The sequence below is a fragment of the Narcine bancroftii genome, chromosome 11, assembly GCF_036971445.1.
Source record: "Narcine bancroftii isolate sNarBan1 chromosome 11, sNarBan1.hap1, whole genome shotgun sequence".
Classification (NCBI taxonomy): Eukaryota; Metazoa; Chordata; class Chondrichthyes; order Torpediniformes; family Narcinidae; genus Narcine; species Narcine bancroftii.
The window spans coordinates 5,710,481-5,726,266 of record NC_091479.1 but is presented as its reverse complement, the minus strand read 5'-3'; the positions used below and the strand labels follow the sequence as shown (position 1 = coordinate 5,726,266).

At 36.0% G+C, this 15,786-nt stretch overlaps 1 protein-coding gene across 3 annotated transcripts in view; it reads right to left on the bottom strand.

The window, feature by feature from the left end:
• LOC138745389 (leucine-rich repeat-containing protein 49) overlaps positions 1 to 15,786 on the bottom strand; it is a 58,559-nt gene that overhangs the window by 36,615 nt on the left and 6,158 nt on the right. For 2 of the 3 annotated variants that reach the window (XM_069902378.1, XM_069902379.1), the window contains exons 3-6: positions 14,762 to 14,846; positions 13,576 to 13,746; positions 12,989 to 13,094; positions 6,275 to 6,478 (exon numbers count right to left, since the gene is read on the bottom strand). In XM_069902378.1, coding sequence (XP_069758479.1) covers positions 6,275 to 6,478; positions 12,989 to 13,094; positions 13,576 to 13,746; positions 14,762 to 14,846 — 566 coding nt within the window. The remainder of the gene's footprint in view (positions 1 to 6,274; positions 6,479 to 12,988; positions 13,095 to 13,575; positions 13,747 to 14,761; positions 14,847 to 15,786) is intronic. The other variant, XM_069902380.1, reaches the window with a different exon arrangement.

Genomic DNA, 15,786 nt, shown 5'->3' with positions numbered 1-15,786 from the left:
CCCCACTGCTATCAGATTCTTGAATGATCATTGAATCACAGACACTGCCTCACTTTCACTTTTTCGTCCATTATTTTTATTTATTCTGTAAGGCGGTTTATAGAAATGTTTGCTCTGTGACGCTGCTGCCAAACCATCGAATTTTGTGACATGTTCATGACAATAAATTCTGATTCTGGTTGTTAGCTGAATAATGGGTAAAAATAAGTAACCACATTTATTTTGTGCTTTAACTCATTTATACTCATACTTATTATCTTTTTTCTCTCATGTGGTAATTTAATTTATACTTGTTGTACCAAGTGTATGATAATGCATTTAACTTACTCAAACAGAGGTACAACCTGTCCCTTCACTAATATACTCATTCTACTGGCTGAACTTAATTTCATATTGAATGAAGATGGATGGGATGACAGAGTTCATTGGTCACATGGGTGTGTCTGGGCGGTACAGCCTCATGAGCCAGAGTGCTCTGTTGATATGCTGTATCTCCAAATTAAAAACTTGTCCTCCAAATCTACTCACCATATCCACATCAACAAACTTGTCTTTCACGAGGAAGTCACGTGATGGAGTAGTGGCCGGTCAGATTGAACAAAAATAATGTATATGTAAAGAACTAAAGATGGAAAAGAAAAGGGAAGGAAGGAAAAAGGGGGAAAAAAAGAGAGAGCTTTGTTATATGTATTAAAAAAAGTGTTTTTTGGGGGGGCTGGGGGGAAAGAACAACAGTCATGGTGAAATCAGTTGACGCTTGCGAACAAGATCGCAAACCAAATGGAAAGGTGAGTTGTGGTTGCCCAACAAGGGATAAGGGGCAACTCAGAGAGGGGAGGTGCATTTGGGGTTAAGATGTTATTGGGTGTGGGAATTGTTGGGAGTATTTTATGTTTTAAATGTGTTGTCATACATTGAGTTTAAAAAGGGAAAACTAAAAGATAAAAATGGGAAAAAGGGGGATGGAGGTGGCGAGGAGGTGGAAAAGAGGTGAAAACAAGATGTAAGATGGCCACATTGAACTATAGGACTATAAACATTAATGGAATACATAACCAAATTAAAAGGAAGAGGCTACTAAATTTACTGAAAAAAATAAAAAATAGATATAGCATTTGTGGAGGAAATGCATCTAAATGAAGTGGAAAATAATAAATTAAGGAGAGTCTGGGTAGGGCACGTAGCGGCAGCATCCTATAATTCAAAAGCTTGAGGTGTAGCCATATTAGTTAACAAAAATGGACCAATCAAGATAGAGGAGGAAATAACAGATCCAGCAGGGAGGTATGCAATGATAAATTGTCAGATATACTCAGAATTTTGGAACTTGATCAATATATATGCACCTAATGAGGAGGATCAAAAGTTTATACAGGATATTTTTTGAAGATTGCAGACACACAAGGAAATATATTGATAGGAAGGGATTTTAACTTAATTTGGATCCATTGTTGGATAAAACTGGACAAAAGACAAGCAAAAAGAATAAAGTAGCCAAATTTATGGTTAAATCAATGCAGGAAATGAAACTTATGGATATATGGAGGAGGCAACACCCAAGAGAGAAGGAATATTCATATTATTTGAGTAGGCATTAAACATACTCAAGGATTGATACGTTTTTGTTGTCAGCCCATATTCAAGGGAGAGTTAGGAAAACTGAGTATAAAGCTAGACTACTTTCAGATCATTCACCCCTGTTATTAGCAATAGAACTGGACCCACCAAGAACATATAAATGGAGGTTAAACTCCATGCAACTTAAAAGGCAGGAATTTAGAGAGTTTATTGAACGGCAAATTAAAACATGTTTTGAAATAAACACAGAATCAGTGAAAGATAAATTTATACCATGGGACACAATGAAAGCCTTCATTAGAGGGCAGATAATAAGTTATGTAACTAAGATTAAAAAGGATTACAATCAGGAAATAGAGCAGCTGGAAAGGGAGACAGCATGTATAGAAAAGGAACTAGTGAAAAGGGACAATATAAAGAAAAAGAGAGAATTGGCGGACAAAAAAAAAATGAAACATTACAAACGTACAAGGTGGAGAAGAACATAATGAAAACAAAGCAAAAGTATTATGAATTGGGAGAAAAAACACATAAAATATTGGCCTGGCAACTTAAAATAGAACAAGCTAAAAGAACTGTATTGGCATCAAAGAAAAAGGACAAACAAATCACATATAATCCAACAGAGATTAATTAAAACTTTAAGGAATTTTATGAACAATTATACCAAACTGAAAATGAGGGGAAAGATGATAAAATAGATGAGTTTTTAGCTAAAATTGAACTGCCGAAATTGCAAGAAGAGGAACAAAACAAACTGATAAATCTATTTGAAATAGAGGAAGTACAGGATATATTAAAAAAGCTGCCGAACAATAAAACACCAGGAGAGGATGGATTTCCAATAGAATTTTATAAAACATTTAAAGAGTCATTAATTCCTCCTCTCCTGGAAGGAATGAACCAGGTAGAAGAAACATAAAACTTGCCAGATTCATGTAAGACAGCAATAATTACAGTAATGCCAAAGATGGGGAAAGATCCACTAACACCAGCATCATATAGACCAATATCTCTACTTAATTCAGATTATAAGATAATAGCAAAATTGTTAGCAAACAGATTGGCCGACTGTGTACCAAAAATAGTAAAATAAGATGAAACATTAAGAAAAAAATGAACAGCGGATAATATCTATAAACTTATTAATCAAATTCATGAAGAAAATAAGAAACCAACGGTGCCTGTTGCCTTAGATGCAGAAAAAGCCTTTGACAGGGTAGAGTGGAACTACTTATTTAAAGTATTACAGAAGTTTAATCTGCCAGACAAATATATTAATTGGATTAAAGCATTATATAATGGACCGTTGGCAAAGGTAGTAGTAAATGGATATGCATCGAACCAATTCAAATTAAGTAGATCAACTAGGCAGGGATGTCCATTATCCCCCTCATTGTTCGCCTGAGCAATAGAACCATTGGCAGAGCTGATAAGAATAGAAAACAAAATAAAAGGGATAAAAATAAATGCGGACTATAAATAAAATCAGTTTATTTGCAGATGACATCATAATATATCTAACAGAACCAGAGATATCAATAAAAGAATTACATAAGAAATTGAAGGAATATGGAGAAATATCAGGGTACAAGGTCAACGCAAATAAAAGTGAAGTGATGCCAATGAGTAATGCGGATTATACAGAACTTATAAAAGAATCACCATTTAAATGGCAACCACAAGCCATCCGATACCTAGGAATCAGGTTAGATAATAACTTAAGCCACTTGTACAAACTAAATTATCAGCCACTAATAAAGAAATTGCAGGAAGACTTAGAACATTGGAAAGAATTACCGCTAACGTTGATAGGGAGGGTAAACTGCATTAAAATGAATGTGTTCCCAAGGATACAATACTTATTTCAAACGTTACCCATTCCCTTAACAGAGAAATTCTTTGATGAACTAAAGAGAATAATAAGGAAATTCTTGTGGAAAGGGGGGAAACCGAGCGTTGCGTTAGATAAATTAACAGAGAGGTATAACCAAGGTGGTTTGCAGTTACCAAACTTTAGAAATTATTATAGAGCCGCAGAATTAAGGTATTTATCAGATTATTACCAGACGAGAGAAAAACCAGACTGGACTAAGATAGAACTAAATAAAATAGGGGAGAGAGTACCGGAACATATACTTTATAAGTGGGATGAAAAGCTGGTGCAATATAAAAGCTCACCAATATTGCATCATTTACTTAATATATGGAAGAAGATCCACGTAGAAAGGAAAAACGAATTACCAAATACCAAAATTGTTATTGATGCAAAATCCACTAATCCTTTTCATAATAGATAACCTTTCCTTTTAGACAATGGGAGAGAAAAAGAATCATAAGAATACAAAATTGTTTTTTGGGAAAGAATTTATTGTGGCAGCATGCCACTAGGCAAGTAAACCGGCCCCGCTTATAATCCACGCGGCGGGGCAGCTGGCCAAAAATGGCGCCGTCGGGGGTTTCCCCTTCTTTTTAGCACCAGGGTCAGAATCCTGCACTGGGGGGACCACATGACACCCGAGTGATATCGGCCCGAGTGATATCGGCACCCCCCCCCCACCCCCTAGCGTGGTTCTCAGCCAGGACCGGACTGGGAGTATAAGTCTAGCCCGGCAGCCAGCAATAAACCAGTTTTCTGCACACTGAGCTCAACCCGTCTGGTTGTGTGTTCTTTCAGTAGCAGTGTAGCTGCTACTACATTATTAACATTTGAACAGATGAAGGACAAATATGGAACAACTCACGGTACAATGTTTGCATACCATCAACTGAAAGCTTATTTAAAGGATAAATTGGGAAACAGACTGAGATTACCAGAGGAATCAGCTTTGAATATGTGATTACAGACACAATGATAATTAAAAGATTTATAACGAACATGTACATTAAGCTGCAAGGTAAGGAAAATGATGAAATAAGCTATAGACCTAAACAAAAGTGGGAAAAGGATTTAAACATAAAGATAAAGAATGAATCATGGGAAAAGTTATGTTCTGGAACTATGAAGAATACAATAAACACAAGGTTACGCATGATACAGTATAATTGGTTACACAGGGTATATATCACGCTTCAAAAATTAAAAGAATGTGATCCAACATTATTAGACAGATGTTTTCACTGTAAAAGGAAATGGGAATAACAATACATGCAATTTGGGCATGTACAGAAGTGAATATGTTTTGGGAAGAACTAAATCAGATATTAAACAAAATCACAAAAATAACCATGCCAAAAAATCCAGAGATCTTTCTTTTAAGTAACATAAGAAGTAAAGAATCAGGCCTCAAAATGGATAAAGCACAAAAAAGATTCATTATGATAGCCTTAGCGATAGCAAAACAATATATAATATCAACTTGGAAAATGGAAGAGAGCCTGAGAATACAGCAATGGTACATGGAAATTGGAAAAAATAACATATAATTTAAAAAATAAAGTCACATTGTTTGAACAAATTTGGGAACTATACATGGAACAAAGCAGAGAGAGCTTGCCTCGGACCTCCATCCCCTAAAATGGTAAAAAGACAAAACGATTTGATTTAGTGTGTAAAAGTAGATGACACATTTTTCTTGTTTGTTTTTCCTTTGTGTGAAGACATTGTTTTATGGTTTTATTGTATTGTATATGTTGAATATTTATTAGTTTTGGAGGGAAGTGGGAAGGGGGGGAAAAAAGGGGGAAAATGCCACTGTGTATATATAATTAGAAACGTTTGTACATATTTTGGTTGATATGGTTCACAGTGTGAAAAATAAAAAATTATTTAAAAAAAACAAACTTGTATTTCACTACAATATGTACAACATTTCTTTACTTTCATCCTCCACTGCCCCCATTAATCCATTTACTGGATCATTTCTACAACACATCCCCATGTTAACCCTATCGCAGATATTTCCTTTGTCCTATCCATCCTTCCAAATTTCTTTACCACTTAAAACCAACTTATTTTTCTCTTTTCCTATTCTGACAAAATGTATTTACCTTAAATGTTAAATCCATTTCTCTTCATAGGAAATTTTTAATTAACTGTAGTCATAGATAAAAGAAAAGAATTTGGCAAAGGTTACAGGAGACCAACTACTTCAGTTGTAGTACATCACAGACAGTATCCACAGTTGTGGACCAGTGAGGGGCTCTGGGCTGAAGGACACACACAGGCGGCTGGCAAATTGAGGTCAAAGCAACTCACACTGGGGTGAGATCAAGAGGGGCTCCCAAATAATGCTAAAGGCTTCCTCATCATGTCGGAGGTTTGGACCTGGGCTCGGGTTGCCGAGATTTTGGACTGAGCAGGAGTCTGTGCAGCTGTGGTGGTTGCAGGAACGCTGGAGGTGAATTCACAGACACTCGGTAGTTCTGAAGGGACTCTCTTTTACCTCTCTTTCTCCTCTTGTTAGGGTTGCCGAGCAATGCTCATGGTGAAGATCACGTAAGAAAGCTACTCAACAAGTTCACATTTTGCTTTTCACCAGGTTTAATTTCACCTGTTTCATTTCACAGACATTATCTTTTATGTGAATCATTTGCTAATCACCTGTAAGTGTGTGTGAGAGAGAGAGAGAGAGAGAGAGAGAGAGAACCATACAAAAACTGCATCTTAAGACTGAACAGATACTAAATGACAGAGATTTTTCCAGTAAGTCATAAAGCTAAGTGCTGCCTGTATATACTAACAAGTATTTTGTACCTGTTCTTGCCCAACATAAGAACACGAAGTGACTTCAGAGAAGAAAGGCCTGAGATTTCCTCGATCTGATTGTTGTACAGGTCCAGAAAGATAAGGCAATGGAGATTGGAAACGTGCTGTATCTGAGTGATGAGATTGTGCTGGAAATTCAACAAACGAAGTTGTTGCTCACCCTCCAGTATTGGACAAACAGTCAGATTTCGTCTGATGAACAATTAAAAATATACGATTGGTGATGTAAGATAAATAATGTTACCTATTCAACAAAATAAAATATTGCCCGGAAGAATAATTTCCATTTCAACAAGAGCTGAGCATTTAAAACAAATTTAAAACCTGAAAGCTTTAATGTGATTATAAGATCATGACTTGAGTTATTTACAAAACAGGTACCAATGAACGTTTACCAAGGCATTTGTGAATGTGCTCCCTGTCTAAGAATTGGGGGTGGATGAATTAATTTGCACTTTGCCAATGAAAATGGGGCTAAGACGTCAGAGTTTAATCTGTGATGGTTCATTCTTAGGAGGCTAAACCTATGTTAAATTGATTTATGTAGCTATAATTTGGCTCCATTGCAATGAACAAGTCTAATCGAAAAGATGTTGCATGGATTTCAGCCATTATTAAGACAGAGGAGTCTGTTCTACGCCTCTCAATTCAAACTTGTTCTATTTACATAGTTTGTTCATTCACTTTTTATTAAAACAGGTAATGCTTTCTGTAGAATTTTTGATACATTACTTAATTCAGATGATTGGATAAGTTGATTCGTTTAACCAAAGTTAACAGCAAAACACTTTCAATTTATCTACATACAGTTTTATTCTCATTCTTCATGCTTCTGAATGAAGTTAACTGCATTGATGGAAAAACCAAACATTCACATTACTCTCTTATTCTTTTTTTTTTTTTTATTAAATTTTTTATTTTTCACACCATAAATCACAATAGCCATGATATACACTTTTTCTTTTCTACACATTTACAGTGACTTTTTCTCCCTCCCCCCTCCCTCCTCCCAAGCCACCCCCCCATCCCCCCCCCTCTCATCCATTTTAGTTATACAATCTAGGTTGCATTAATTCAGTTAGACAATGTTGTCATTCAACAAAAATACACCAGAAATTCTACTGAGTCCATTCTTTTCTTTTCTTCTCCTTCCATCAACTTAGGTAATGTTTGTTCCCGGTAGGTTTTCGCTATTGTATTTAATGTAAGGCTCCCATACTTGTTCGAATATTTCAATATTATTTCTTAAACTATATGTTATTTTTTCTAATGGAATACATTTATTCATTTCTATATACCATTGTTGTATTTTCAAATTATCTTCCAATTTCCAGGTTGACATAATACATTTTTTTGCTACAGCTAGGGCTATCTTAACAAATCTTTTTTGTGCATCCTCCAAGTCAATTCCAAATTCTTTATTTTTTATGTTACTTAGGAGAAAGATCTCTGGATTCTTTGGTATATTGTTTTCTGTTATTTTATTTAATATCTGATTGAGATCATCCCAAAATTTTTCTACTCTCTCACATGTCCAGATTGCATGAATTGTTGTTCCCCTTTCTTTTTTACATCGAAAACATCTATCAGATACTGTTGGGTCCCATTTATTTAACTTTTGCGGTGTAATGTATAGTCTGTGTAACCAATTATATTGTATCATACGCAGCCTCGTATTTATTGTATTTCTCATCGTTCCAGAGCATAACTTCTCCCATGTTTCCTTTTTTATCTTTATATTTAAATCTTGTTCCCATTTTTGTTTAGTTTTACCATTTGTTTCCTCATTTTCCTTTTCTTGCAGTTTAATATACATATTTTTTATAAATCTTTTGATTAACATTGTATCTGTAATCACATATTCAAGGTTACTTCCCTCTGGTAAACTCAAGTTGCTTCCTAATTTATCTTTCAAGTAGGATCTCAGTTGGTAATATGCCAGCGCTGTATCTCCCGTTATATTGTACCTATCTCTCATTTGTTCAAAGGATAAGAATCTACTTCCTGAAAAACAATTTTCTATTCTTTTAATCCCTTTTTTTTCCCATTTTCTAAAGGCAAGGTTGTCTATTGTAAAAGGGAGTAGCTTATTTTGCGTCAATATTAGTTTTGGTATTTGGTAATTTATTTTATTTCTTTCTACATGAATCTTCTTCCATATATTGAGGAGATGGTGTAATACTGGAGAAGTTCTATGTTGTACCAATTTTTCGTCCCATTTATATAATATGTGTTCAGGTATCTTTTCCCCTATTTTATCTAATTCTAGTCTCGTCCAGTCTGGTTTTTCCCTTGTTTGATAAAAATCTGATAGGTACCTTAATTGTGCGGCTCTATAATAATTTTTGAAGTTTGGCAATTGTAAGCCTCCTTGTTTATACCATTCTGTTAATTTGTCTAGTGCTATCCTCGGTTTCCCCCCTCTCCATAAAAATCTCCTTATTATTTTCTTTAACTCTTTGAAGAATTTTTCTGTCAGTTGTATTGGCAATGCCTGAAATAAGTATAGTATCCTTGGAAAAATGTTCATTTTAATACAGTTTATCCTTCCTATCAGTGTTAGTGGTAGCTCTTTCCAATGCTCTAAATCGTCCTGTAATTTTTTCATTAGTGGATTGTAATTGAGTTTATATAATTGGCCTAGATTTTTGTTTATTTGCACACCTAGGTATCTTATTGCCTGCGTTTGCCATCTGAATGGGGATTCCTCCTTAAATTTTGAGAAATCCGCGTTATTCATAGGCATTGCTTCACTTTTATTTACGTTTATCTTGTATCCCGACACTTCTCCATATTCCTTCAATTTCTTATATAGTTCTTTTATTGATAGTTCTGGTTCTGTTAAGTACACTATCACATCATCCGCAAACAGACTGATTTTATATTCCCTGTCTTTTATTTTTATTCCTTTTATATTATTATCTCTTCTTATCGATTCTGCTAGTGGTTCTATAGCTAGCGCAAACAATAATGGTGATAGTGGGCATCCCTGCCGCGTTGACCTGCTTAAGTTAAATTGCTTTGATACATGTCCATTTACTGTCACTTTCGCTAATGGTCCCTTATATAATGCTTTAATCCAATTAATATACTTCTCCGGTAAACTGAATTTTTGCAATACTTTGAACAAGTAATTCCATTCTACTCTGTCGAAGGCCTTCTCTGCGTCTAAAGCAACTGCTACTGCCGGTGCTTTATTTCCTTCTACTGCATGAATTAAGTTAATAAATTTACAAATATTGTCTGTTGTGCGTCTTTTTTTGATAAATCCAGTTTGGTCTAAATTTACCATTTTCGGTACCTGTTCTGCTAATCTGTTCGCTAATAGTTTAGCTATTATCTTATAATCTGTGTTTAGCAGAGACATTGGTCTATATGACGCTGGTGAGAGTGGGTCTTTCCCTTGTTTTAGTATCACTGTAATTATTGCTGTTTTACATGAATCTGGTAAGTTTTGTGTCTCATCAATCTGGTTGATTACATCCAGGAGGGGCGGTATTATTAGGTCTTTAAATGTTTTGTAGAATTCTATTGGGAGTCCATCCTCTCCTGGTGTCTTATTATTTGGTAAATTTTTTATTATCTCTTGTATTTCTACTGTTCCAAATGGTTCTGTTAATTTATTTTGTTCCTCTATTTGTAGTTTTGGTAGTTCAATTTTAGTCAAAAATTCATCTATTTTCCCTTCTTTCCCTTCGTTTTCGGTTCGGTATAATTGTTCATAGAATTCTCTGAAGTTTTCCTTAATTTCTTTTGGATTATATGTAATTTGTTTGTCTTTTTTCCTTGTTGCCAATACCATTTTCTTAGTTTGCTCTGTCTTAAGCTGCCATGCTAGGATTTTGTGTGTTTTTTCCCCTAGTTCATAATATTTCTGTTTTGTCTTCATTATATTCTTCTCCACCTTATATGTTTGTAATGTTTCATATTTTATTTTTTTATCCGCCAATTCTCTTCTTTTGGTTGTATCTTCCTTTATTGCTAATTTTTTTTCTATGTTTATTATTTCCCTTTCCAACTGCTCTGTTTCCTGATTATAGTCCTTCTTCATCTTGGTTGCATAACTTATTATTTGCCCTCTAATGAATGCTTTCATTGCGTCCCATAGTATAAACTTATCTTCCACTGATTCCGTATTTACTTCAAAGTACATTTTTAATTGTTTTTCAATAAATTCTCTAAAATCCTGTCTTTTAAGTAGCATGGGGTTTAATCTCCATCTATACATTCTTGGAGGGATGTCTTCTAGCTCTATTGCCAATAACAGGGGTGAGTGGTCCGATAATAGTCTAGCTTTATATTCCGTTTTCCTAACTCTCCCTTGTATGTGGGCTGATAACAGGAATAGGTCTATCCTTGAGTATGTTTTATGTCTAGTCGAGTAGTATGAGTATTCCTTTTCTTTTGGGTTTTGTTTCCTCCATATGTCCACAAGTTTCATTTCTTGCATTGATTTAATTATAAATTTGGTTACTTTGTTCTTCCTGTTAATTTTTTTCCCCGTTTTATCCATATTTGGATCCAAATTCAGATTGAAATCCCCTCCTATTAGTATGTTCCCTTGCGTATTAGCTACCTTCAAAAAGATATCTTGCATAAACTTTTGATCTTCTTCGTTAGGTGAATATATATTAAGTAGATTCCAAAGCTCTGAATATATCTGACATTTTATCATAACATATCTCCCTGCTGGATCTATTATTTCCTCTTCTATTTTAAATGGCACATTTTTGCTAATTAATATAGCCACTCCTCTTGCTTTTGAATTATACGATGCTGCTGTTACATGTCCTACCCAATCTCTCTTTAATTTCTTGTGCTCCAATTCAGTTAAGTGTGTTTCTTGGACAAATGCTATATCTATTTTTTCCTTTTTCAGTAAATTTAGTAGTTTCTTCCTTTTAATTTGGTTATGTATTCCATTAATATTTAGAGTCATATAGTTCAGCGTAGCCATTTTATATTTTGTTTATCTTCTCTTTCCGTTTTTCCATCATTACCTTTCCTCCTTTTCCATTTCTGTTTTCTTATTTTCAACTCTTTACCAGACAACATTCCTACAACATCCAACATTTTCCTTATTCTCCTATTTCTATCTTCTTTATCCCCAATCTCCCCTTCCCCTCCTGAGTTGCCCTTTATCCCTTGTCGGACAACCACATCTCCCCTCTCCATTTGTTACTCTCTTATTCTTAAGCAGAGAGCAGCATTGACCGTCACTGAGGAGAGATATTCCATTGACCGTCACTGAGGAGAGATATTCCATTTGAATCAACCGCTGTCTACGAGGAGTTTGTACCAGTGTTTTCTCCAGGTTCTCCTGTTTCCGCCCACCCTCCAAAATGTTCGGGGTGGGAAGGTTAATTGGATGTAATTGGGTGGCATGGGCCAGAGGACATTTTACCTTGCTGTTATTGTTAAAATTAAAATGAAAACAAAAATCATTAGGGTTAGGGTTGGTAGACAACCCTTGTCTAATTGTTTCTGTCTAAATAATAAATGTATCTGACTCCACCACCTCCTCCAGTATCAAGTTCCAGATATGAACCACACTCTATTTTAAAAAGGAAACTCATCCCTTTAAAACTCCTTCCATCATCTTAAACCCATCTTCTCTCAATGATATTCCAACCACGGGAAAAGAATCTGACTTTAAATTTATATACCTGCATGCTCCCTGCTCCAGGAAAATCACAACACTCCAAACATTCTCTAATCCATGAACATTCCTGGGGAATCTCCTCTGCGCTTTCTCCAGCGCAATCACATCCTTGCCATTGGATTGTACACGTACTGCGCACCAGGTAAAGTCAAACCAGTCTTTAGGAAAGTTCTAGCATAATGTCCCAAGTTTTATAGACATAAAGACATCTGACATCATTGTGTGGCTTTTGCTTTCACCCATATTATCAACTTTGTAATAAAATCTTCTTTGGCTCAGAAGTAGTTGATAATTTAAAAAGAGCACAAAGACACAATTTCTCACAGAACCTTCACATTTAACTTGTAATTTAAAAATAATAGTTACAGAATTTTCATAGCGAGGAAGAAACGTGACGTTAGTGTCACTGTAAAAGAGTCAAGTACGATGCAAAATGAAGTAGCAATTAGCATGAGAACAATTATACTCCCACCCTTCCATGATAAACATGGAGGCAGGAACATCTTGTGTGAAATGTGAACGTTTGCCCTGTGACGCTGCCACAAAACACCAAATTTTGTGACTTGTTCATGACAATAAATTCTGATTCTGATGTGACAACAGGAAAAACAATTTAAAGATAAATTGTTTTCTTTTATAAAATGGCAGCACAGTTCGCATACTGGTTAGGGCAAAACTGTTAGAGCGTCGGGTCTGGGGTTCAAATCCGGCACTGTCTGTAAGGAGTTTGTACATTCTCTCTGTGTCTGCTTAAGTTGCCACCAGGTGCTTTGGTTTCCTCCCACCATTCAAAAAAGTACTGGGGGCAGGGAGGATGTTGGTGGTTATTTGGGTGTAATAGGGCAGAATGGGCTCGTGGGCTGAAGGGGTCTGTTACTGTGATGTACGTTTAAATTTAAAATTAACAGAGGCATACTTGAACAAGCTTTCAAAGCAAGCTGGAGCCCACATTGCAGATAGCATCTGTTCTTTATTTGTAATGCATTATTTCTCAACAAGCCATCTGCTGCAAATAAATAATCTTCCAAATTTATACTCACCTGTCTAAATTTAGTCTATCCGAACACTCTGCCCGCTGCTCAGCTGTGCGATATACAACTGGTATTCCAGGTGTGGAAGGAAGCTCAGAAAAAATGACATTGTCACCTGAGAGAAAATAACAGAGCTGGTCATACACAAATCTACACACAGGAATGGTCATCACATGAGAACATTCAAAGCTATATTAGCATACAAAAGAAAACTATTCCAACTAAATAAATATCAACAATCTCAGAATTGAGCCTCTTCTACAATGAGTAATTCTGCACTAATTTCAATGAAGAGACCTATTGAACTCACAACAAAATCGCAGGCCGGCCACTACAATCTGCTTCTACCAGTCTCCAAGGTTGTAGATGATCTGTACATCCTAACATATCCGCATTAAAAAAGAGGTGCTGACTGTCTTACAGTGTTTAAAGGTGGATAAAGGGTTCCAATCTGAAACATCGACTGAGCACTTGTATCCATGGATGCCATCTGACCTACTGAACACCTCCAATAATTCTTCGTCTGCACTTGAAATAAAGACTGATTTCATTAGACATTTTGAAAGAGAAGCAGAATATCTTGTGATAGAAAGTACCTGGTAAGTACGGGAAAGTTCCTTGACCATGTGATGGGGAAGGGACAGCACTTTGAGAGCTCTGTCGAGACTTGCACTTCATTGAACTGGGACCATGTGACATGTCCCCAGCTGTTAACTTTGATAATGGTTCTGAGCAGAGGTGGAATGAATCACCATGAAAGGTTGTTTCTGTGAAATAAAAAAAAATCAACATAACAGCACAAATTCGATCTGCCTCCCATCACCTGTCTACCTGCTCCTCCTGGAGCAGGCTTCGTCAAGTGATACAATTGAATATTATATTAAAAATTAAACTGACTTTCCATTCTAAAAATAGAAAAGATACAGAAAGTAAGATTGAGGGATAAATCTTGGCTAATTGGTTGGTGATACTCCTTTGAAATAGCGACAAGATCTTTTACATTTGGGTCCTAAGTTAGCATGGTATCTCTGTCTGAGCAGCACTCCCTTAATACAGTGCTGGAGTATCTGACTAGAATTTGTGATCAAGACTCTGGGGTGGATGTTAAATCTATACACTTAAAGGCAAGTGTGAGACCCACCAAAATAATTTTGAGAGAAGTTTGTTAAAAGCTGGAGAAAAATTACAGGAAGCAATGTGGTCAGCAATGGAAAAATTACAGATTCTGTAATTGTTCCTGAACAACAGCCAACACCCCCTCCCCTCCCACCCCCAACTCAATAAGTAGGTAGGACACCCACTGTTCTCACTTAATGAATATTTTTATCTCACTTCGGTTTGTATTTACATTTTAAACCACCTTTTATTGTAAATGGTGACCTTTTAAACTGAGGCAAAGGTAGTCAACAGTCATGGACACTGAAAATGCTGGAGAACATGATGAGTAGTTGGAATAAACTGGGGGGCTCAAGCATGCTTTGCTATTCCACATAGTGGATAATCCAATCCTTGTCGTCAACACACCACTGCCTCGAGCATAAACATGTCTTATCTTCAGGAGACCCTTCGACCCTAAAATCGGTAGGCAGAATCCAGGTGTGGTCTCAAGTTGGAAAACTTTGATCAGAAGAAATTAACTTTTTGTTTTTTAATAATTTGGACATTCGGTCCTTTAGCCCATGCCACCCAATTAGCCTACAACCCCGGTACATTTTTGAAGTTTAGTTTAAAATCCAATTGTCTTTAAAACGCTAATCTTAGAGATTATCAGAGATATCATACCTGGTTTATTATGGAAATTCTTGTCATCATCTACATTCAAAAGCTTATGTGAAGGAAGGAGCTCCTTGTTTACTCTACAATCAAACTGCAAAATTAAGGAAAAAACAGATTTGCACTTCTGTGAAGTGTGGATAAAATAAAACTTCAGTCCCTTGAATTCAGAATGTTGTGATTCTTCTCACTGGAACTAAACCACAAACACGTGTGAGATATCAGGAAAATGAATAGAACTTCAACATATTAAAGACAGAGAGGAACTATGATAAATCTTTAGCACATTTATTCCATTGAGTTCTTTATGATTCTAAAATCAATTTTTCTTTCAAGTATCATACATTAGGAAAAAAAATAAGAGCTGGGTGGATTGAGTTGAGAGTGTAATTCCTGTAGACGGCAGAAAAAAGGCGGGCCTGGGGGATTCGTGTCTGGGGGCGGTGGGGGGGTGAGCTCTCATTGCAATCAGAAGAAGAAATGACGGAGGATGATGCACTTGGATGATTCACTGCTACAGGCAATATTCTCCTCCCCATTGAAGCCAGATGCCAACTTTACCTTCAGACCCTCAGCCACGTGCCGTCTTCCTTGACTACTTTTCCATTTATAAAAGCCATTGCTTGCCTTTAAGTTAGCAATCTATTCACATGTCCCTGATTATGCTTTTTAGATTTCTTTCATTTGTATTGGGCTCAGTTCTTTTCAACATTTTAAAATTCACATTGATGATCAGATTCCATTACTTTCTCCAGCTGCAGTATAATCTTGGATAATCTTCCCTTTCCCTCACAGGACTATGCATTCTGTACTTGAACCACTGCCTCTAGCTACAGGCATCGCTCATCCAGTATCAATGATCTTCAGTGAATATGGGGGGCATTGTTTGGACAAATGTATCTTTATCTTGTCTATATAAAGTACACTATTTACCTGCTGAGTTTCTCCAGCATTGTGTTTTTACTACAGGTACAACCACAGTGTCTGCAGACTTCCTTGCTTTACAGTTAGATCCAAGACTTTTTTTGAAACAT